The following is a 22,765-nucleotide window of genomic DNA, read 5'->3' as shown; positions in this document are numbered from 1 at the left end:
GGCACTTGGGTTGCTTCCATGTCTTGGCTATTGTGAATAGCGCTGCAGTGAACATAGGGCTGCATGTGTTACTTTGGATTGTTGATTTCAAGTTGTTTGGGTAGATACCCAGTAGTGGGATGGCTGGATCGTATGGTAGTTCTATTTTTAGTTTTTTGAGGAATCTCCATACTGCTTTCCATAGTGGCTGCACCAGTTTGCATTCCCACCAGCAGTGTATGAGGGTTCCTTTTCTCCACACCCTCTCCAACAGTTGTTATTTTTAGTCTTAGTGTTATAGCCATTTTAACAGGTGTAAGGTGGTATCTTAGTGGTGTTTTGATTTGTATTTCCCTGATAATTAGTGATGTTGAACATCTTTTCATGTGTTCATTGGCCATCTGTATATCTTCTTTGGAAAAACGTCTGTTCATATCCTCTGCCCATTTTTGATTGGGCTTTTTTTTTTTTATTGTTCAGTTGTGTGACTGCTTTATATATTATGGAGATTAACTCCTTGTCAAATATATGATTTGCAATATTTTCTCCCATTTGGTGGGGTGTCTCTTTGTTTTGATCCTAGCTTCTTTTGCCTTGCAGAAGCTCTTTAGTCTGATGAATTCCCACTTGTTTATTTTTTCTTTTGTTTCCCTTGTCAGAGAAGACATGGTATTCAAAAAGATCCTTTTAAGTTTCATGTCAAAGAGTGTACTACTTATATTCTCTTTCAGGAGTTTTATGGTTTCAGGACTTATCTTCAAGTCTTTGATCCGTTTTGAGTTTATTTTGGGGTATGGCATGAGATAATGGTCTACTTTCATTCTGACTGTCTAGTTTTCCCAACACCATTTATTGAAGAGACTGTCTTTTCTCCATTGTATGTTCTTGGCTCCTTTGTCAAAGATTAGCTGTCCGTAGATGTGTGGTTTTATTTCTGGGCTTTCAGTTCGGTTCCATTGATCTGTGTGCCTGTTTTTGTGGCAGTACCATGCTGTTTTGATTACTGTAGCTTTGTAGTACATTTTGAAGTCAGGGATTGTGATGCCTCCAGCTGTGTTCTTTTTTCTCAGGATTGCGTTAGCTATTCGGGGTCTTTGATTGCCCCATATGAATTTTAGGATTCTTTGTTCTATTTCTGTGAAGAATGTCATTGGGATTCTGATTGGGATTGCATTGAATCTGTAGATTGCTTTGGGTAGTACAGACATTTTAACTATGTTTACTCTTCCAATCCATGTGCTTGGAACCTCTTTCCATCTCTTTATGTCATTATCGATTTCTTTCAGTAATGTCTTATAGTTTTCATTGTATAAGTCCTTCAGCTCTCTGGTTAGATTTATTCCTAGGTACTTTATTCTTTTAGTTGCGATTGTTAATTGGAATTGTGTTCTTGAATTCTCTTTCTGTAAGTTCTATAGTCTCATGACTATAGAAATGCAACTGATTTTTATAAGTTGATTTTATATCCTGCAACTTCACTGTAGTTGTTAATTATTTCTAATAGTTTTCCAATAGATTCTTTAGGGTTTTCTATATATAAGACCATGTCATCTTCAAAAAACAAGAGTTTCACTTCTTCACTCTCCATTTGGATTCCTTTCATTCCTTTCTCTTACCTAATTGCTCTGGACAAAACCTCCAGTACTATGTTGAATAAGAGTGGTGAGAGTGGGCATCCTTGTCTTGTTCCTTTTCTCAGAGGGATGGAATTCAGTTTTTGCCCATTGAGTATGATGTTGGCTGTGGGTTTGTCATATATGGCCTTTATTATGTGGAGATAATTTCCTTCTATCCCCATTTTGTTGAGTTTTTTTTTTTATCATAAATAGCTGTTGGATCTTGTCAAATGCTTTCTCTTTATCTATTGAGATGATCATGTGGTTTTTATTCCTCAATTTGTTGATGTGGTGTATCACATTGATTGATTTGCAGATGTTGAACCACCCCTGTGTCCCTGGTATGAATCCCACTTGATCATGATGTATGATCCTTTTGATGTGTGGCTGTATTTGGGTTGCCAATATTTTGTTGAGGATTTTTGCATCTGTGTTCATCAGTGACATTGGCCTGTAGTTCTCCTTTTTCATGCTGTCCTTGTCAGGCTTTGGTATCAGGGTGATGTTGGCTTTGTAGAATGTGTTAGGAAGTGTTCCATCCTCCCTAATTTTTTGGAATAGCTTGAGAAGGATAGGTATTAAATCCTCTCTGAAATTTGGTAAAATTCCCCAGGAAAGCCATCTGATCCTGGGGTTTTATTCTTTAGGATGCTTTTGATTACTGTTTCACTCTCTTTCCTTGTGGTTGGTCTATTCAGATGATCTGTTTCTTCTTGATTCAGCTTAGGGAGGTTGTAAGAGTCTAAGAATTTATCCATTTCCTCTAGATTATCCATTTTGTTGGCATGTAGTTTTTGTAGTATTCTCTTATGATCCATTGTATTTCTGTGGTATCCGTTGTTATTTCTCCTCTTTCATTTCTAATTTTGTTTATCTGAGCTTTCTCTCTTTTTTTCTTTGTAAGTCTGGCTAGGGGGTTGTCAATTTTATTTATCTTCTCAAAGAACCAGGTTTTTGTTTCATTGATCCTTTCTACTGCCTTTTTTTGTTTCAATAGCATTTCTGCTCTAATTTTTGTTATTTCTCTCCTTCTGCTGACTTTGGCCTTTGTTTGTTCTTCTTTTTCTAATTCAGTCAGGTGTAATTTGAGGTTGCTTATTTGGGATTTTTCTTGTTTGTTAAGGTGTGCCTGTATTGTGATGAATGTCCCTCCTAATACGGCTTTTGCTGCATCCCATATGAGTTGGTATGGTATATTTTCATTTTCATTTATCTCCAGATATTTTTTGATTTCTCCTTTAATTTCTTCAATGATCCATTGCTTGTTCAATAGCATGTTGTTTAATCTCCACATCTTTGTCCCTTTCTCAGCTTTTTTCTTATAATTTCTAGTTTTGTAGCATTATGGTTGGAAAAGATGCTATTTCAATTATCTTAAATTTATTGAGTCTTGCCGTGTTTCCCAACGTATGGTCTATTTTTGAGAATGTTCCATGTGTGCTCAAGAGGAATGTGTATTCTGCTGTTTTTTGGTGGAGTGTTCTATATATACCTATTAAGTCCATCTGGTCTAGTTTTTTATTTCTTCCTCTGTTTCCTTGTTGACTTTCTGTCTGGATGATCTGTCCATTGATGTGAATGAAGTGTTGAGGTCCCCTACTGATATTGTGGTGTTGTTAATATTTCCTTTTAGGTTTGTTAGTCGTTGCTGTATGTACTTTGGTGCTCCTGTGTTGGATGCCTAGATATTTATAAGTGTTACATCTTCTTGGTGAATGTCCCTTTTAACATTGTCTCTCTTTACTTGTTTTATCTTGATGTCTACTTTGTCTGATATAAGTATGGCAACACCTGCTTTCTTTTGTTTGCCATTAGCTTGAAGTATCATCTTCTATCCCTTTCACTCTGACCCTGTGTTGGTTGTTGGAGCTGAGGTGTGTTGCCTGGAGGCAGTATATTGTTGGGTCTTGTTTTTTAATCCATCCCTCCATTCCATGTCTTTTGATTGGAGAATTCAATCCATTTACATTTAGAGTGATTATTGATATAGGAGGGCTTGATGAAGCCATTTTATCACTTTTTTCTGGTTCTTCTGCATTTCCTTTTGTTTCTCATCCCGTGTATTTTGGATTACCAATTCGGTTAGGTAGTTTTCTATGCTTGTTTTCTTAGTCTTCTCCTTATTCATTATTTGTGTCTCTGTTCTACTTATTTGTTTAGTGGTTACCTTTTGGTTTGTATGAAACATCTCATATATGAGACAGTCCATTTTCTAATAACCTCTTATTTCCTTAGACTAAGCCAATGCCATCTCTTCCCTCTTCCTCTCCTAAGTTGTTTTTTTCACATCTTATTCCATCTTGTGTTGTGAGTTTGTGGTGAAAAGGGCAAGATTATATTTATTTTTGGTGTTTTCCTTCCCTTTATCTTTAATGTTATACTTTAGTATTTGCTAACCTGTTCTGATGGATAGCTACAATTTTCTGATTTTGTCTACCTATTTATCTCCTTACTCAGGGCTTTGTAATCTCTTTCTTTTTTTTCAGGTAAAGGGCCTTCTTGAGGATTTCTTGTGTAGGGGGAGGGTCTTGTGGCAATGAACTCCCTTAGCTCTTGTTTATCTGGGAAAATTTTTATTCCTCCATCATATCTGAAGGATATTTTCACTTCATAGAGTATTCTTGGCTTAAAGTTTTTGTCTTTCAGAGTTTTGAATATATCAGTCCACTCTTTCCTAGCCTGTAAGGTTTCTGCTGAGAAATCTGCTGAAAGCCTGATAGGCATTCCTTTGTAAGTTATTTTCTTCTGCCTTACTGCCGTTAATATTTTTTCTTTATCATTGACTTTTGTTGGCTTCATTACTGTATGCCATATGCCTTGGAGGTCTTCTTACATTGGTATAGTTAGGAGATCTATTGGCTTCATTCACTTGCATTTCCATCTCTTTCCTCAGGTTTGGGAAGTTCTCTGTTATTATTTCTTTGAACAAGCTTTCTGCTCCATTCTTCTTCTCTTCGCCCTCTGGAATACCTATAATCCTTATGTTGCATTTCTTAACTGAGTTGGATGTTTCTCATAGAGTTTCTTTATTTCTTTTTAGTCTTTTTCCTTCTCTTCTCCATCTGAAGCATTTCTATATTTCTATCCTCAGTATTGCTGATTTGTTCCTCCATAATATCAGCTCTATTGTTCAGAATACATCTTCTTCATCTCATCCATTGCATTCTTCATCTGCAATATTTCTAATTGGCTCATCTTTATAGTTTCAATCTCTTTTGTGAAGAAGCTCCTGAATTCTTTGACCTGTCTATCTGCATTTTCTTGTAACTCTGAGTTTCTTTATGATAGTTATTTTGAATTCTCTGTCTTTTAGATTATAGATTTCTGTGCCTTCAGGACTGATTTCTGCGTACTTGTCTTTTTCCTTCTGGTCTGGAGATTTAATAAATTTTTTCGAACTGCTTGATGGCATGGATGTATGGTTCTGCGTAGTGGTAGTATTTGATCGCTGCTTCCACCTGCTGCCACTGGGTGGGGGTCAGGAGCTGCATATTCAGAGCCTACCATTATCTGCGGCTCAGCTCCAGCCACTGCTTTTCTGGACCTGCTGAACTGGGGTGCTGGGCAGTGGGGAGTGGTGCTTTCTTTTTCATGTACAATCTTGGGGGGCTTCTTGCTCTGCCCTCAGTATCTGCTCTCTGGGTGTTAGCCTGATGAAGACACCCCTGCAATAGCCAGTCACCTCTGTGTGGGGCTTTTCCCCGGGCTGTAAGGGACCTCAGAAAGCAATAGTGTTCCCGTGGAAGGCTGCCCCCTCCCCACTTTCCTCTTAGAGCCACGCACAGTCCCTGGGTCGCTGCCCTTTGGGAAGAAGAGAAGCACTCTCCTAACTCATTCCACTTCTTCGGGAGGGGGGGCTCTAGTACCTCCACCTTCTGACGTGGGCTTTGTGGGTCTCTCAGATGTCTTTTGTGTTGTGTGGATGTCCTCTGTTGGAATAGGAATGTCCTTTTCATTGTATCTCAGAGGGGAGAGTTTACGGGGAGAGCTCACTTTGCCATGATGCTGATGTCACTTCTGTTCTGGGAAGATTTTTGCATCTTTGTCTTTGGTGGTTTCCTCCCCTCTGTTTTCTCTCCTCTCTTTCAGATGAGTGCTGGATGTCCTGGCTTGATGCTCTGGTTTTATCAACTTTTCTTATATCCCATCTCTGCCTTTGCTGTCCTCCTCTCTGGTAAATTCTCCTTGTCCTCACCTTTGAATGCAACTATTGACTTTTGAAATGTTGTTTCTCACCTTTTCTAGCTTCCAAGAGCCCTCTGTGTTGTGGATGCTTCTTTTTTTTTGTTTTTACCAGCATCCAGATCTGTGTCACGTATGTAGCATGTTCTTCTTTTGTCTAAAGATAGTGATGACAGTTTTCCTCCAGTTTCTTTGCACTCTCTGCGTGATCCCACTTCTTCCAAGTTCCTTTTCTTCTTTCACTTGTCTTGTTCATATTTATAGAAAGAAAGCACTTAAAATGCTGTGAGTCTGTGGGGGTGGGGGGCTTGTCAATTGGCTTCACTGGGAGGATTGGATAGGGGTCTGGTCATTCTGCTGGGAGACCCTCAATGTTAGTATTTCTGGGTGTTTTCTCTGGGATGATTTGGCTTCTCAAGAAAAAGATCTTGCATCCTGGGTTGGGGGCAAGTGTGTTTGTTGGCATTTAGGGAAGGAGGCTGGGGGTCTCAATCAGTATATGGATCCACCTACCTTCTCTATTCTCATGATGGTGCCTGTCTGCTACCTTCCACTGTGCCAGCCTGCCTTCTCTGGAGCCTCTCCATATGGGTGAGTGAAGAGTTAAGGGGAGTGTGTCTAACTTTCCTGTTGTTTTCAGCCGTCAGTCTTGCACCTGCTTTTTTGAAATACTGGTGCCTCCAATTCCTGCACCTCCCTGGGGTTTGTGGCAGGAGTTGGCAAGCTCCTTGGCTCCCCTACTGCAGGTGGCTTGCTCTTGGGCCCTCTCAGCTCTGCTAATGCCTTCCTGCACTTTCCATTTCCCAAAAACATGTTAACACCCCTATCCCCTGATAGCTCCTCTCGATTTTTTGTTTGTCTATATTTAAAAAATTCCTTTATAGTTCTTTTAGTGGATTGCAGGAGGGAGTAGAAGGAGTAGAGATAAACGCCTGTACTCATCTGCCTTGTCCAGTTGAAAGTCCTATGGAAGACTTGTAGTGTGCAAAAGCATTTTCTTCCCTTTCTCACTGAGGTGGTTTGCCTTATTTTATTATTATTATTCCTGGTGTTCAAACAGGACCAGAGAGGGGAGCAACTTGCCCAAAGTCACACTGCTGTTGAGTGGTAGAGCTGGGACTAGAATCCAGTCCTTCTCTTCCTAGGGCAGGGCCCACGTGAGGATTTGGGTGTGCTAGGAAGAGTGTCATGACCTGACTCCTGCAGGACCACCCTCCCCAGCCACCGTCTTATCGAAACCGCATCTTACATACTATTTGCTCAGCAAAGGGCTCTCGGGGAGGAAAGGATGCCCCATGCCCACTGGACCCTCAATTTTCTCCCCCTGAGCATCTGCCACCCCCTCAAGTCCAAACTTCTCCTTTTACCACTGTTATCGCATCCAGCACTCAGCCCTCTGAGAGTTATAGGAGTTCCCTGTAACCTGGCTTAGAATTCTGTGTCACCACTTAGCTGTGTGACTGGGACAAGGTACTTGGAGACAGACTTTCATCTGATAAATTAAACAAAATAACCACCTGTGAATCTGCTCTGAGGACTGCAGAAGATTATGCGTGTAATTGTGCTCTGCCCTGTGGCTACGGTCTTGTGGATATGTCCTTGTCCCTTAGCAGCTGCTTTGCCTCGGCAGATTTCTGCTTCTTAATATAATGGGTAAATTCTTTACAGAGACTTAAAATGCACGTCATCCAGGGAAAGAAACTACAGCGGCTTAACTCACCCTCTGTTGTCAAAGACCCAAAAAAGCCTCTATTAAGACGGAGATTTGACAAAGACAGTGAGAGAAATAGGAGGGTGTTTGAGCCCTGGAGGATGGGCGACTTTGAAAGAGGAGGCCAAAAACGTCAAATAGGACAGTAAAATACTAAAGGCTTCTCATGAAGGCAAGAGCAAGACTGGAATGCTTGTATTGCTGGCATTATTCAGCATTGTCCTGGAGGTCCTAGCAAATGTAGTAAGATGAGAAAAATCAATAATAAATATAAATATTGGTAAAGAAGAGCAAAATCATTACAATTTATGATGATACGTGTTGACCTAAAAAAAATCCAGGAGAGTTCATTTGAAAGCTGTAAAGCTAAGGAGGCCAGTGCAGTAAAGCGTGTACATGAAGCGTTTCCTCTGATGCTGCAGCTGCGACCGATGGAAAACTGAGAAAAAGACAAGAATCTCATTCTTACTAGTAACACAAATGATAGATGCATTGGGATAAGCTTAATAAGGTATATTGAAGACATAAATGAAGAAAAGTATAAACCTCCCCTAAAAGGTGCTAAAGAAGGCCCGAATAATTGGAGAAAATGCCGTGTTCATGGATGAAAATACTTGATATTGGAAAAATAATACTTCTCCCCATTGATGTACACATTTAATGCCATTTTTATCAAATCCTGAGGGGATTGGTAGGGGGAACTGGATAAATTAATTATAAACTTCATGTGAAAGAGTAAATGCATATAAATATTTAAAAATAGAAGAATAATGATCCCATTAGAAAATGCATTGCCACGTGCATGGACAGCGCACTGCGGAGGACCAGGCCCTATCTGTTGCCATGGTTGCCTCTGGAGGGTCACCAGGGTCTTTTGCCTTCTACCTTATTTGTTTTATTTCTGAAATATTTGAATTTTTCAAAATAAACATGTATTATTTTTATAATCAGAAAAAGGATAAATAGTAAAAGGACAAGAGCTCTTGAGTAGACTACACAAGTTATGGTCCTCCTTTTAGAGCCATCTCCGGCCAAGAGTCACCTTTTGTTTTCCAGACCTCAGTTTTCCCGTCTGTAAAAGGAGGATAATTTGCACCCTACAGAGACGTGGTCAGGCTTAGTTAAGGCTTGTGAATGCTGCTGAATGGAAGCCAACCAGCGGCTCCCGGGGCGTCTGGTCGTCAGGCTGATGCATGATTCTCCCTGGGGCTCGGGTTCATCATTGCTCGTGAAGCCCTGACCCGTTTGGACTCTTAGATCAGGACTGTGCCACAAGGCACAGAAAGTGGGTCATAAGGTGGGAAGAAGGATTCCCTTAGATGCTCTTTCGTTGACTGATGCATTTGAAAAGCCTACTCTGTGCCTAGTTCTGTCCTGGGCACTTCCGAGCTGACGTCTGATTTCAGGTGACCAGACATATTCTCTTGTTCACTCACTGAGTTTTTCATTTCTGGTTTCATATTTTAATTTCAAGAGTTATTTTTTGGTTTCTGAGTATTCTTCTTAGTAACCACATGCTCTTATTTCACAGATACTATGCTTTCTCATCCTTTGAAGATATTTTTGATGAAGACAAGTTTGCCTGACATTGTCTCCTTTTATCAAACCTCTTTTCTTTCTGTATGTTTGTTGAGACCTCAGTCTTCTGTATCAGAGGTTTTTCTCCAATGTCGGGTGATCCTTGGCTGTGCACTCATGTCCAATTCAAAATCCTCCTGAAGGCTCTGGGGCACTTGTTGATCCTAGACTTCACCACAGGATCATCAGGCTGGGAACTTCACTGTCAGTGTGGTTAGACTTTTCTCTTGGCCTTGGCTGAGAAAGCTCTTCTGGGAGATATAAGCCTGGCTGCCAGAGCTCTGAGTGGAGGAGAAGAGCCTGGAGGTCTCGATATGTCATGACTGAACTTCTGTTTACTTCCCTGGTTTGAATATGGTGCTCATGGTGTCACCTGTGCCTGGTGTCACCCTGCACGGAGAGCCTGTCTATCTCCAGAGAATAAGCTCTTCAATCATCAGTTGTGAGGGGTGCTCACCTGGCTCAGAGAGCGGGGAGAGAAACCGGTACTTCAGAGACCTTCAGTCAATATCCCCGTTTTCGGTTCTACCTTCAATCTTCCAGAAGTATCTGGTGCTGCCAATTCCTCAGTCTCTCGGAGTGAAGAAATTCTTGGCTTTATCATCTGTTGGCTTAGGGTTTAGCTCTCTTGGGTCTGCTAAGATTGTTACCATTCTTCCTTCTGCTCTCCAACTTCCAAAATATTTCTTCTTACTTCTGCTTCTGTTCTTTCTGTCGTCGTGGGCGTGTGCTTTTAGATTTTTATTCCTTTACTCTTGTTTCAGTAGGATTTCGGGAGGGAGAGAGGTTAATGTACGCATTCAATCCACTAAAAGTGTGGTGAAATCTCTAGTTTCAAAGGTAAAACAAAAATCTTACAAGTATCACATCTAAAAAGACAAATAACCTCTAATCTAAATACAAGACTATCAGACATGTTGTGGCCTTCTCTTCTGAAACATGAATGATAGAAAACATTGTTTATAGAATTCTGAAGAAAAAAATGCAAGACTGCAGAATTATCTATGTAGCCTACCTGTCATTCATGTGCAAGGCAAATAGAGATCACAAGGATTCAAGATGTATAACAAATGTATCTTTTCTGAAAATACTACTGGGGGATATACTCCAATTAAATAAAAAATGAATTAGTGTGGAGAGCTCAAGAAGGGGGAAGACATAGTATGTTAGAATATGTCTGGCTATGAGATACCAGATAAATGTAACCAATAACAAAGAGAAAGCGGTTTACAGATGCCCAGAAAAGTAGAATTCAAGGCAAAAATATTCAACGGGACAAAGAGGAGTATTTAATTGTGATAAACAATAAAATCCATGAAGAAGTTATAATAACCATGAACCCTTACACACCCAAAGTAACAGTGACAAACTCTCAGAATCATAATGGAATTCTTAATAGACCCATCTGAAAATTTGACACATAAGAATATGTGAGTAATTATTTGGAGGATTTGAATAGGTGTATTTTTTTTTTCTTTTTGAGGAAGACTGGCCCTGAGCTAACATCCATGCCCATCTTCCTCTACTTTATACGTGGGATGCCTACCACAGCACGGCTTGACAAGCGGTGCCATGTCCGCACCCGGGATCTGAACTGGCAAACCCGGGGCTGCTGAAGCAGAACGTGCGCACTTAACCGCTGCGCCACCGGGCCGGCCCCTCAATAGGTGTATTTTACTCCACATTAATTTCAGATACTCGTGGAGCATTACGAAAGTTGATCCTCTAAGAAAATTTCATTAAAAATGTCTAAATTAAAAACTCCCTACATAGAAAATTTTAGGTCTCTTTTTCTAAACATCGTACAATGAAACAAGACGTGAACAGTAAAAGGACGACCCCCAAGCCAGGTCCTTGGAAATCAGAAAGCTCTTCTAAATAACTCAGGGGAGAATCAAGTTTGAAATTACAGACTGTTTAGAAATTACTTACAGTGAAAACACTATATTAAAACCCATGTAATATTGTCGATGCCCGTTAGAGCAAAATTCATAGCTTTAACTGCTTTTAATATTAAACAAGAAATACTGAAACTGAAAGAGCAATCATTCGACTTTAGAGGTTAGACAAAATCAAAACATTAAAAATAAAGGGGGATAAAGAACTAAGGGAAACGAGTGGAGGCTGGAAAGACAGAGGCGTCCTCAGTGGGTCCTCGCACCTCCTCGGTGGGGACGTGCGGTCGTCACTGCCTGCCTTTGGCCCCAGGGCAGCGGTCACGGTCCAGTGTGCCTGGGGATGTGAGAGCGCAGACAGTGCCTCGGAGCTGCTGCAGGAAGGTGGCTGCCGGGGCTGTCTTCCCCGTCCCACACACGAGTTAGCGTGCTTGGAGAGCTTGGGTGATGCCGATGGCCCGGAGGCCCGCAGCCGAACAGAGGCAGGGCAGGGACCAGGAGTCATAGCTCTGACTCCCACCCTGAGCTTCAGCCTCTCCTCCTCGGCCAGGTGTGTAGGAGGCCAGGACTGGCAGGACACAACAGGTCTTTGAACAGGTTGCTGTTTTGGTTCCAGGTGAGGGAGAGTGTGCGTGACAGTGTTGTGAAGTCTCTTCCTGGAATGTCTAGGTACAGCTAATCTTTCTCACCCTTCACCCCCAAGCCTCACCTGCTTCTTCCTGCCAAGCTGCAGTGTCCTAGGCCTCCAGTCAGGCAGCCTGAGACTGAACTCCTGCGTGGGCAGGGAGCCTTCTTTTCATTCTTTAGAGCTGAATATGCAGCAGGTGCTTCATAAATCCGGTTGACCAACCAACGGACCAGGGTTTCCACCTGGCCTCCTTCATGGCTCTTTCTACCAGGTCTTTTTACTCCATCTGGCCCACCTTGTGGCCGTGTGGACATGAGCGCTCTGTTCCAACCAGGCCACACTTGGCACCAATCTCTTGCTCTTTAGTCCGTTGGGCGTTTGGCCACGCTGTGATCTGTTCTTGGAACATTCTTCTCCTAGTTTCTGTCTGGAAAACTCCTAGTCAGCCTCCACCACCCTACTTAAATAGGAAGCCTTCCATGATTTTTCCAGACAGTGTCTCTTTATTCTCAGCCTCCTGTGTGTTCCCGCATTGAAGCCCTTTTCCCATCACGTTGTGATTGTTTTTTCCTGTGCCCTTGGTCCGTACTAAAGAGACCTTCTCTACTCTCCAGCTGCAGTGGCCAGTTGCCATGCATCGACGAAGCTCAGTGGATATTTGTTAAAGGATGACTCAGAGCATTAATTGATGTCTGGGTGCCTCCAGGAAAGGAGCACGTGGGGAACTTCCAGTCTGATTTGGCAGGAATTTATTTTTCCTTTTAAGTTTTCTTGCCTCACATTTTATTATGAAAATTTTCAAACTTAACAGAAAAATGGAAAGTGTATACCAGTATACCCGGCACTTAGATTATATCATTAATATTTTACTCTTCTTACTTTGTGACATATTTTCTACCTATCCATCCTTCTATCCATCTATTGCTCATCTTATAATTTGATATATTTCAGCGCAAATGGCAGACATCAATACATTTCCTCCTAAATACTTATACTTCAGTATGCCTACCACCTTTTTAGCATTTTAAACTAAAGCCATATTCCTTGTCTAGAAATCTGCAATTGAAATCATAAACATCCGTTCTTTGTAATAATAATAATAATCAATTCTTATATTCTTGGAGTTTATTTATAATGTACAAAGGGATTTTGTATATATTTACTATATGCAGTAACTTTAAAAGGTAGATATTACTCTCAATGTTTTTCAGTCGAGGCAACTGAAATTCAGAAAAAGTGATTTCCTGAAGTCGCTGCTGGTCATTGGTGGCCATGCGTGCAGGCTTCAAACATCCATCCAACACTTAGAACGTGCCACGCACATCCTGGCCACGGGGACATCGCCGCGGGGAACCAGATGGCAGTTCTACCCCAGAGGGCCCCCGCTTCACGGGGAAGCCCCCCCCCCCGCCCCCCGCCCGCCATCTACAGCTACAGGGTAGCTTGAGAAGAAGGATGAGGGCAAGTGGGGCCCGGGACCTCTCTCTGCATCCAGAACGCCCTCCCCACTCTTCCCCACAGGTTCCTAGAGGATGGGCCAGGAGGGAGGCTCTCTGAACCGGGAAGGCTCAGGCAGAGAGCGCCTCCCCACGGCTGTCTCCCTGTCCTCTCCCCACCTGCCCTCACCTGTCCACTTTCCTTTACCTCCTGGGCTTTTGTTCATGCTGCTTTGGTGGGAGGTTTGGAAGTTTGGGCAGGAAAGGGGGACCCCTGGAAGTTCTGTCCCCCTCTCCCTACAACCCCCCACTGCTGTTTACTGTGCAGCACAGAAGCCTGGCGATTGCCGTAGAGACAACATGGTGCCCGGGAAGGATGGGGCCTCAGCTCCAAGGGAAGTGGAGTGGAGAGAAGGCCATGGTTTTACTTTCCTTCCTTCCTTTCCTCCTCCCTTCCTGCTTTTCTTCTGTCTTCTTTCCTTTATTTCTGGTGGGAGTGGGTGGACATAGAGACTTGAGCGTATTTCTGGGCTGATCAGCAGGGAAGAAGTAAGCGATTCAGTTGTGGGGCGATGGAGCCTGCTCCTTCCATGGGCCGGAGGGGTGGTCACCCCAGCGCAGAGAAAGATTGACCTTGGATGAGGGCAGGGGGCGGGGGAGGCAGAAAGCTTGGTGATTCAATTAAATTGAGTCAACATTGGCTTGGGGCCAGGGGTCCTGGCGCAGAAGGTCACAGGCAAGTGGGGCGGACAGGAGGGACTGATCTAGAATCAGGTTCCTGACAGAGGGCTCGGCAAGATGCTGCGGAGTGTGGAGCGCAGGGGGAGAAGTGCCCGAGTCTACCTGGGAAGGTGGCACAGAGAGATGGAGGGTGTCCCAGCGACCAGCGTGGGTGCTGAGGGGGGAACAAGCCCGGCTGTTTGGGGGCGGCGGAGCGGCTGGAGGGTGGGGCATGGGAAAGGATGTGGCAAGAGTTGCAGCAAGACGACCAGGCTGGCTGGGTGAAGAGTCACACGGCGGGGGTTGGGGGCGGGTCGCAGTCTTGATGTAGGAGTTTGGCCTTTTTGCACACAAACACCTGCAAATCAAGTAGCCAACAAGCTTTCCTCAGGGTGCAGCTGATTTTGGCAGGGCCACGTGGAAGATGTAACATCGGGGTGGGACTGGACTTTGCCTCCTCTTGTCTGAATTACCACTTGCTCAAGCCTGAAACCCTTAGAGGGTCATGCGACTCTACAGGAGACCGGAAAATGTGAGCCCTGCCTGGGGGAGGAGACTGGGGCTCTGTGCGTACAAGCTGTGTGCCTTGACAAGTCACCTGAGCTTCCCGAGGCACAGCGTGTCCCCATGTGACCTCAGGATTGACAGCCCCTGTCCCAGCGGGTGGCCTGGACTCTGCTCCCTACAGTGTGGTCTGCTCCCTGGCCTTGTTCAGAGCAGCCTAACTTCCCAACCTGATGGGACCTGTTTGCGGCTCTGACAAGTCTGTGGGCTGCGCGATAAGATGCAGGTTAAACTGCTCTGCCATCTCCTACCTGGTGACCCTGGGCCCCTAAGCAGGCCTCTCTCTTCTCAGCTGCAGAATAGGGATAATGAGTCTGTCTCGCAGGACGGGGTCCTCTTAGAAGAAGGACTTGTCACCCTCCTCCTTTCCTGCAGCCTAGCATTTCTCGGCAGGGCGCCCTCAGCCTTTGGAGGGCACTTGTTCAGAGAGCCAGACACTCCTGCCCGTGGTGGGATGTGTGGCACCCCTCGTACCTGCCCAGTGGTTGCCAGCAGTGGCCACCCAGTGTTTGTGACAGCCTCCAAATGCCCCTGTACGTTTTCATTGCCGCCGATTCAATTAAGGATATGTTTACTGAGTGCCAACTACAGGCAAGGAAGGATGCTGGGATCACCCTTGAAAGCACTTATGTGTAATGGTGGCAGGAACAGTGGCCTGGGAGGCAGGAAAACAGATTTCCTGTCCCAGGTCTGTACAAATCATTTAATCTTTCTCTGACTCTGAGTCTGTGTCGGTACTGGATGGACACCTGTGTTCAAGGCCGTGGCTATGTTTCCAGAGCGCTTACAGTTGAAGATATCGTGCATTGGAGGAAGGTAGAGAAAGTGCTATGGAAATTCAGAGGAGGGAAAGATTATATCCAATTTCAAGAGTCAGGAGGGCTGCTTGGAAGAAGTGGCATTCGGGGTGGCTCTCAAAAGTTGGGTACACGTTGCGTTTGAAAAGGCAATGACAAACGTAATCAAAGGTTGACATGTGCCAGGCACTGTCCTCAACTCTATAGAAACATCTTCTTTTATGGGCCCACAAAACCCTGTGAGGCCTATACTGTTGTCTTTAGTATACAGATGAGGACGTTGAGTAATTTTCTCAGAACCACAGCGAGTTACTGACTGTGTCAGTTAGCTATTGCAGCGTAACAAACCACCCCCAAACTCAGTGGCTTAAAACAGTATCTATTGCTTATTATTCACGAGTCTGTGGGTTGGCTGGGGTCTGGCTGGTCTGGGATGGTCTTGGGTAGGACAACCAGACTCTTCCACATGGCCTCTCATCCTTCCGCAGTCCAGCCCAGGCTTGTTCTCATGGAGGAGGGAGAGGTTTGAGAGAGGAATTGTGCAAGGCCTTCTGCAGCCGAGGCTCGGAATGGCACACCGTTACTTCTACACATTCTATTGGCCAGAGCAAGTTACAAGGCCGGCTCAGATTCAAGGGGAGGGGAAGGGGCGGGAGAAGCTGCAGAGTCACATTGCTAAGGGCACGGAGACCAGGAGAAGGGGAGACTTGGGCCATTTCTGCCTTGTGTCTACTACAGTCGCAGAGCAGGGCTGCCTCCCTGGTATGAAGGCTCTGAGCTGTGGGGTTCACTTCTTCCAGGGACGAGGAGACATTTAGGACAGAGGGAACTGCACAAGCAAAGGCAAGGGGGCAAAAAGCTCGGGAAAAGTCTGGAAAACACTAGATGGTTCGTTTTGGATCTTGTGTATGTATAAATAGCAGAGAGGAAGGCAGGTGGCGCCAGCTGGGTCAGTCTTTGGAGAATCTGAACACAAAGCTAAGCTGCCTTGACTTCATCCTGCCTGTGAGACGCCGCAGAAGGATTTTTCTTAAGCAGATCTCTAAGAGCATGACCATGTCCAGTAAAATTCACCCTTTGAAAGAATACAGTTCTATGAGTTTTGACAAATGCGTGTGGTCAGGTAATCACCAAAACAAGCAAAATATAGGATGGTACCATCGCCCCCAAAAGTTCCCGTGTGCCATTTGTAGTCAGTTTCCTCCCCTCCCCCAGCCCCTCGCAACTACTCTTCCCACCATCCCTATAGCTTTGCCTTTTCCAGAATGTCCTGTGAATGACATCATGCCATATATAGAATTTTGTGTCTTTTCTTTCCCATAACACTCTTGAGATTCAGCCGTTCTATTGTGTATATGAGTAGTTTGTTGCTGTTTAATGCAGAGTTGTACTCCGTTGAGTGGACAGACCACTGTTTATTTCCAAGGTGAAGGACATTTGAGTTGCTTCCAGTTTGAGCAATTTTGAATAAAGCTGCTATAAACAGTCTCGAACAAGTCTTTGTATAGACATATGTTTTTGTTTCTCTTTGGTAAATATCTAGAGTGGAATTTCTATGTCACTTGGTAAGTGTATGTGTAACTTTATAAAAAACTGCCAAACTGTTTTCCGAAGTGACGGTGCTGTTCCATATTCCCTCCAGCAATGCAGGTGGGGTCTAATTCCTTATTTTAGCCATCCTAATAGGTGTATTTCCTTCTGGCTTGAATCTGCATTTCTCCCATGACAAGATGTTGAGCATCTTTTCATGTGCTTCCTCCATGTATCTTCTTTTGCACATTTAAAAAAAATGGTAGTTCATTTTCTTCTATTAAGTTTTGAGAGTTCTTTTTGTATTCTCAGCATACATCCTTTATCAGATATATGTTTTGCAAATATTTTCTACCAGACACTCAGAAGGTTTTAATGGGAAGTGACACTTGAGTTTTAGAGACATGCTCTGTGGCATGGTAGGGTGGGGGAGTTGGGGTCGAGGAGGGACAAGGAGGCCATCTTAATGGTGAGGTGAGAGCGAAGGCTCTGAGCCAGGACATGGGCAGTGGATGGGGAGGGGTGAAGAGCCAGAGGTGTGGAGACCCGCCGGATGGCAGTAAGTCCTGGCCAGTCCTCCCTCCCTCCGACTTCCCTTCCTTGGACCAATGTTTGTGGAGCACCTACCGAGCACCAGGGCATGGTCTCGGCAGAGCGGAAATAGCAATAAGGAAATCGAAGTCCTGTCTTCATGGAGTTTCCATCTCAGTGGGGAAGACAGACGCATAAATGTGTGTAACGCAAGGGCTGGTTGATGGTGTTCGACACACAAAGCAAAGTCTTCTTATTGAAACACCATCTTCCAATGGCTCCCCAATGGCAACCAGAGCCTTCAGGGGTTCCACTCTGAGAAAGAATCAGAGCAATGGGGGGACACTAGGCTGAGGTCAGGGGCTCTGGGCTGGAGTTCTGGCCCACATTCTCCCTTTCAGGGTTGGGCTGGATGATCTTTCAAGTGCTGGGGTTTTGTATGTGAAGTTCTTACAAACCAACTTGGGGGCTCTGATGAGCTAGACCAAGTACAAAGTAGAGGATTCTCCTCCTTATAACCAGTCTGATTCATTGGAAATGCTCTGAAGGTCATCAATTTTGGCCTCACCCAATGTAGGATCCCCTGTGGGCGCCCCTCCAGGGATGGGGGCTCACTCCCTTCCAAGGGACTAGTTCCATTTTCTCTTTCTTTCTGTCTTTTTACAGGGAAAGGATCACGCCTTTTACTAAGGGAAAGTGCCCTCCAACTGTGGATTACAATTCAGATTCTACTCCTTAAAGCCACACGTGAAGGACAGCATGCCGTGACCAGGGGGCCCAGAGGCCTGAAGACAAATCTGGGGATGGGAGGGTAGGAGTGGGAATGGGGGATCTTGGAGAAAGGACACATGGGAAGGCCTGGAAGATGTGGTGGGATCACTTTTGCTGGAGCCGTCTGCCTGGGGGTCATGATGTCTGCTGTGACAGCTGGGACCAGATGTATTTTGACATGAGAGATCAATCATCCTGAGAATTCAAATCGGCCAATGACGTGAACATGGGAGTCAGACAGCAGATGCACTAAAGGAGTGGACTGTGGTTGACACTCCTGGAACCCTTCTATTCTAAAGCCAAAGTGCTTGACTCTCTTTTCATTAAAATCCAAAGAGGGGCAGGAGAGTGTAGCATATGTCATTAGCAGCTGCAGGCCCCCTCCAGGAGTACTCCATCTCTGTCCCGGATGCTTCTGGGAGTTTGGCAGGGTCTCATGCTATGAGGAGGCTGCTGACCTCCAGGCAGTGTGTGGCCATAGGGAACAATCAACTCCACGCCCAGGTCAGCCTCATGGGCATGCGGTCTAGCCCAGAGGGGGTCTGTGGGGGGTGGTCACCTGATCCTGAGCTCCTTCCGTCACTCTTTTTGTCAGTGAGACATTGGGTGGGTTGGCAGGAGTCTGTTGTCTCTAGAGAAAAGGACACTGGCACCCCACAGCCTCAGTCACAAAACTCAATGATAAAAAATACTTCAAATGCTCTTCAGAGCATGAGTGCCTTACAGAAAGCCATTACTTTCTCACTCACATCGAAATGACGGCTTTGGGATAAATAGGACTGTCTTTATCCACAGACGGCATCCATGTACAAAAAATCTTACTGAAGCCTCAGAAAAGCTGATGACCCAAACTAGATGCAAACTAGATCTAATAAGTCAGTTTAGCAAGGTCTTAGGAAATAAGATCAATATATCAACATCAACTCTTTCTGTATACTAGCAATAAACAATCAAAAAGTGAAAATTTAAAATGCGTTTTATAATAGAATCAAAAACTGATTCATCAGCTTTTCTGGGGATTCAGTAAGATTTTTTTGTACATAGTGTTAAAATTGGTGAAATTCAAGTAAAGTCTGTGTTTTAGTCAATATTATTATGCCCATGTTAATTTCTTGGTTTTGATTTCAGTGTGGCTGTGTAGATGTTAATGTTGGAGGAAGCTGGGGGTGGGGGGTAGGGAACTCTCTGTACTAGCATTTGCAACTTTTCTGTAAGTCAAAAATTAATTCCAAATAGAAAGTTAAAAACTACGTGCAATAAAACTTTTTTAAAAAGATCGCTTTGCCTTATAGAATAAGTACATTTTTCCCCAATATATATGTTAGCTGTCATATTTCTGACACTCACTGTCACCATAGAGAAGGTCAGCAAATTTGGAATGCTGGCCTTTCTGTAAGACAAACCTGTGTAACAACTTTAAATCAGGCAATTCTTGTAAGTACTTTGCCATGAGGTACCAATGAACTTCTCTGTGTTACAAAAGTCACAAGTGCTGAGAAGGGACATCCGGCAACAGTGGAGTGACAGGTTCTCTGGCCGCCATGGAAGGGCCACGGACTTCACACCCCTCAGGAGCCACCCTCAAGCTCTGAATCGGGGATGCTGGAGTATAAACACCCAGCTGCCTCACCCCTTGTGGGGTACGACTTCAACGGGTGTGTTCCACACCACTTTGAGTCTCGCAGTGCAGGGAATCCACTTGCCCACAGTGGTGACCTGTTGATAATGCTGTCACCCCTTCTTCCTCCTCCTACTGGTGTTTTCTTCACCTCCCAAATGAGCTCCTTGCGCTCAAATCCTTGTCTCGGCGTCTGCTTCTGGGGAAATCCAAATCAAAACGAGCGCTAATATTTTCTCCAGCATCCCTGTGGTTCACCTTGCCAGACCCCTGGTTTGGGCATCTCACTTTTGAGACCACTGCTCTACTCCACGACAATAACTCCGTCTGTCTGTCTAGCCTCTCCTTGCACACCCCCACGCCGGCCCCTCCCAGGGCAGGGCAGCCAGGATTGTAAAAGCATCCTTTGGATGTTGAGCTGAAATCTGACTCCTTGTGACCTTTGCCCTTTTGCCTGGGTTGGGCCATGAGAGGACATGGAGACCCGAGGTTGGTTAACTTGGCTCTGCTGAGGCCTCCAGCAACCTTCAGGGAAGGAAGTCAGGAGGGCTGGCCATAATGGCTGGGCTCCTGGTCCCACCCAGCTTGAACCACAGTAGCTCCATGTGTTTTATATGTTGGACTTTTCCTAAAAGTTTTTGTTTGGAAAAAAAGAGTTCCATGGGGCCGGGGAGTGGCAGTGGTGGGGAGTCTAACCACTACCAATTCTAGTTCAGTCTCTTGCCAGAATCTGCAGAAGACTGGGTTGAGCCCTTTGGCATTTAAATCTTATGAAAGTAACCTCAGGTTCTGGCATTTCTGTGGTTGCTTAAGAGGATCTTTGAGCACATAGTGCCGTAGACTAGAGATGCGTCTGCCTCCGCTCAACTCAGAGAGAGCTTCGCTGTGCCCTCAGGGAACTCACTTGACCTTTCTTGAGCTTCGCTTTCCTCATCTGTAAAATGGGAATACAAAGGGACCTGCCTTGGTTACATGACTGTGAGGACTAAATAAGATATTCTATGTTGTGTGCTACTCAAATGCAAGGTGATATTTGAGGCTTAAACTGCAAAATCTGTTCTAAGGAACATTACAGATTTTTTCTCCTTTAAGGAGAATTCACAAAATCCAGATCTGAGAAGCTGAACAATAGGAAAAGGAATTTCCTAAAGGGCTTCTCTCAGATAACTGTAGGATGCGATCCCCACGTCACACAAAATAAGAAAATGTCCACTGTGGCTACTGCACATTTTCATCAAACTTCACTGCACTGAACTCAGCTCGCACATCTCTGCCCCTTTAAGCTGGCACCTCTGTAACAACCAGGGCAAGCTAAGCTGCTCCAACCAATCGTCCCAAATCCGCAGCCACCTAGCTTCTGTCAAGGCTCCCTTCCTGCTCTATCACAGCCCAGGCCAGGGCTCAGGTGGGCTCCCTTGCACTGCGGCTCTGCCCCGGCCTGTGGTCTGGTTGTCGTTTGCGCCCAGCTAACAGGAGGGGAAGAGCCAGCAGAGCCTCTCATGGGAGCTTCTTATCACTTCTGTTCACAACCCAACTCCGAGGACGCGCCTGACTGCAGGGGAGCCTGGGCAGTGTGGTCCAGGAGGGCGCTGGGCTTCAGCGGGAGGAAGGAGTTTTAGTGGGCAGCTGCGGTCTCCACCGTTGGTAGGTGAAGTAGTCTCAACAGGATTCATTAACTTGCCATTATTTGTTAGGTCACAACCAAGTGAGGAGGCGGAGACTGCAGCCTGGAGCTCCTAACAACCATGTCTGGTGCCTTAAAAAGCGCGGCCGCCACCCTGGTCTGAGCCGCCGTGGCCTCTCACTCGGACTCTGCTCCCTGGCCTCGTGGCCTCCACCTTCCCCTGCAGTCTGTTCTCCACCGTGCAGATGGGGCATCCTATTAACACCATGCCACATCACATTGTGACAATGACAGATCCAAAAACGGGGAAGAAAACCACCCAAACCCAACCGCCCTAAGAAACTTGTCACTTCCTCCATGTTGTCTCAGCCTGCCCCGGGGGGTGCAGGTCAGAGAGGGAAACTGAGCCGGTGAGTGGCACAGCCTGCACTTGAGCCAGGTCTGACCTCACTTTGTGGTCCCCAGAGCAAGAAATGACAAAGGCCAGTTTCCAGGTCACACTTTTATTTTCACAGAAGTAGCGGCCACACAGCCAAAGGGACATGAAGTGTTCTGGACAGTAGGCACGCCTGCGGCTATAAGAGCCTGCTAGCGGACACTCATGCCTTTCTCTTGGTCCGCATGATCAAGGAAAAATATAAAAATCACACAGGATACACGGCCACACCTATCCCCACCCCTCCCTTCCCTTTCAGTAAGATCCAATTAAATTATGCATCCTTCCAGCCGAAGCAGCTGGCTACAATCCTGATTTTACGGAAACCTCCACACAGCCAAGAAACGGGTCTCTAGGGGGAAGAGGCCTACTCTTTCACTTTGCACACACGCTGCTCCCTCACCACCCTAGTGCCATGCATAACTCCAGCCAAACCACCAAGTGGATGGACAGTGATGGGACCAGCCACAAGAAAAGGCCGGTAACTCGGCCCACCATGCTTGGAAGGCTGCCACTTTCCAGGCAAGATATTACTGGAGCAGAACACGAACCGGAGGCTGGTGCCATCCCAAGACCTTCCCTCCCAAGCCCCAGGTTCCAGGTAAGGTCTGACGGGCAAGATTTTGGTTTGTAGGACTAAGGATGACAGGCGCTGCCGGCACCCCTGGCCACACTGCCAGGGGCTGAGGTGAAATGATGGCGCCTTCTCTGCTGGGTTAGTCTGCTCCCTTAGCCATTTCTCCACGGCAAGTAGGATCATCAGCTTAGCGCTGAGGGGACGCACACACGCCCGCTGTGAGAGCCAATACCAGGGTTCACAGGCTTTGCACACAAGCTCGAGAGGGAGGTTTCTTCTTATTTTTCTTACGCCCTCTACAGAAGCCAAATGGGTCAGTGTGGTCCCTTTGCCTTCTGAGTGTGTGACTGCGCCCAGTGCACACAGGACCACGCTAGGACGCCCTGCAAGGTGCCAAGCCCGGGCGGGGGGGGAGGGGGGGGCGGGGAGGAGCTTCTGTCAGTCAAGACGTGACTCTGAGGATTCCGGCAACCTAAGTGCCAAGGCTGACACTTTCCTGCCTTTCTGAAAATGAGATGAGAGCTGGGCTTAGACTGAAGGAAGGACCTTAAATGACAGACAACTCCCAAGTG

General features: G+C 45.4%; 1 protein-coding gene across 1 annotated transcript in view; it reads left to right on the top strand.

Annotated features, from left to right (window-relative positions):
- The window catches only part of CIMAP2 (ciliary microtubule associated protein 2), a 32,582-nt gene extending 13,375 nt beyond the window's left edge, over positions 1 to 19,207 (top strand). The window contains exon 10 of the mRNA XM_014844378.3: positions 17,834 to 19,207. Within this exon, the coding sequence (XP_014699864.3) occupies positions 17,834 to 17,906 (73 nt within the window). The 3' untranslated portion in view covers positions 17,907 to 19,207. The remainder of the gene's footprint in view (positions 1 to 17,833) is intronic.
- The last annotated feature ends 3,558 nt before the right edge of the window (positions 19,208 to 22,765 follow it).

The sequence above is a fragment of the Equus asinus genome, chromosome 5 (assembly GCF_041296235.1).
Source record: "Equus asinus isolate D_3611 breed Donkey chromosome 5, EquAss-T2T_v2, whole genome shotgun sequence".
Taxonomy (NCBI): Eukaryota; Metazoa; Chordata; class Mammalia; order Perissodactyla; family Equidae; genus Equus; species Equus asinus.
The sequence above is the reverse complement of the archived record's forward strand: the minus strand, read 5'-3'. Positions and strand labels throughout refer to the sequence as shown.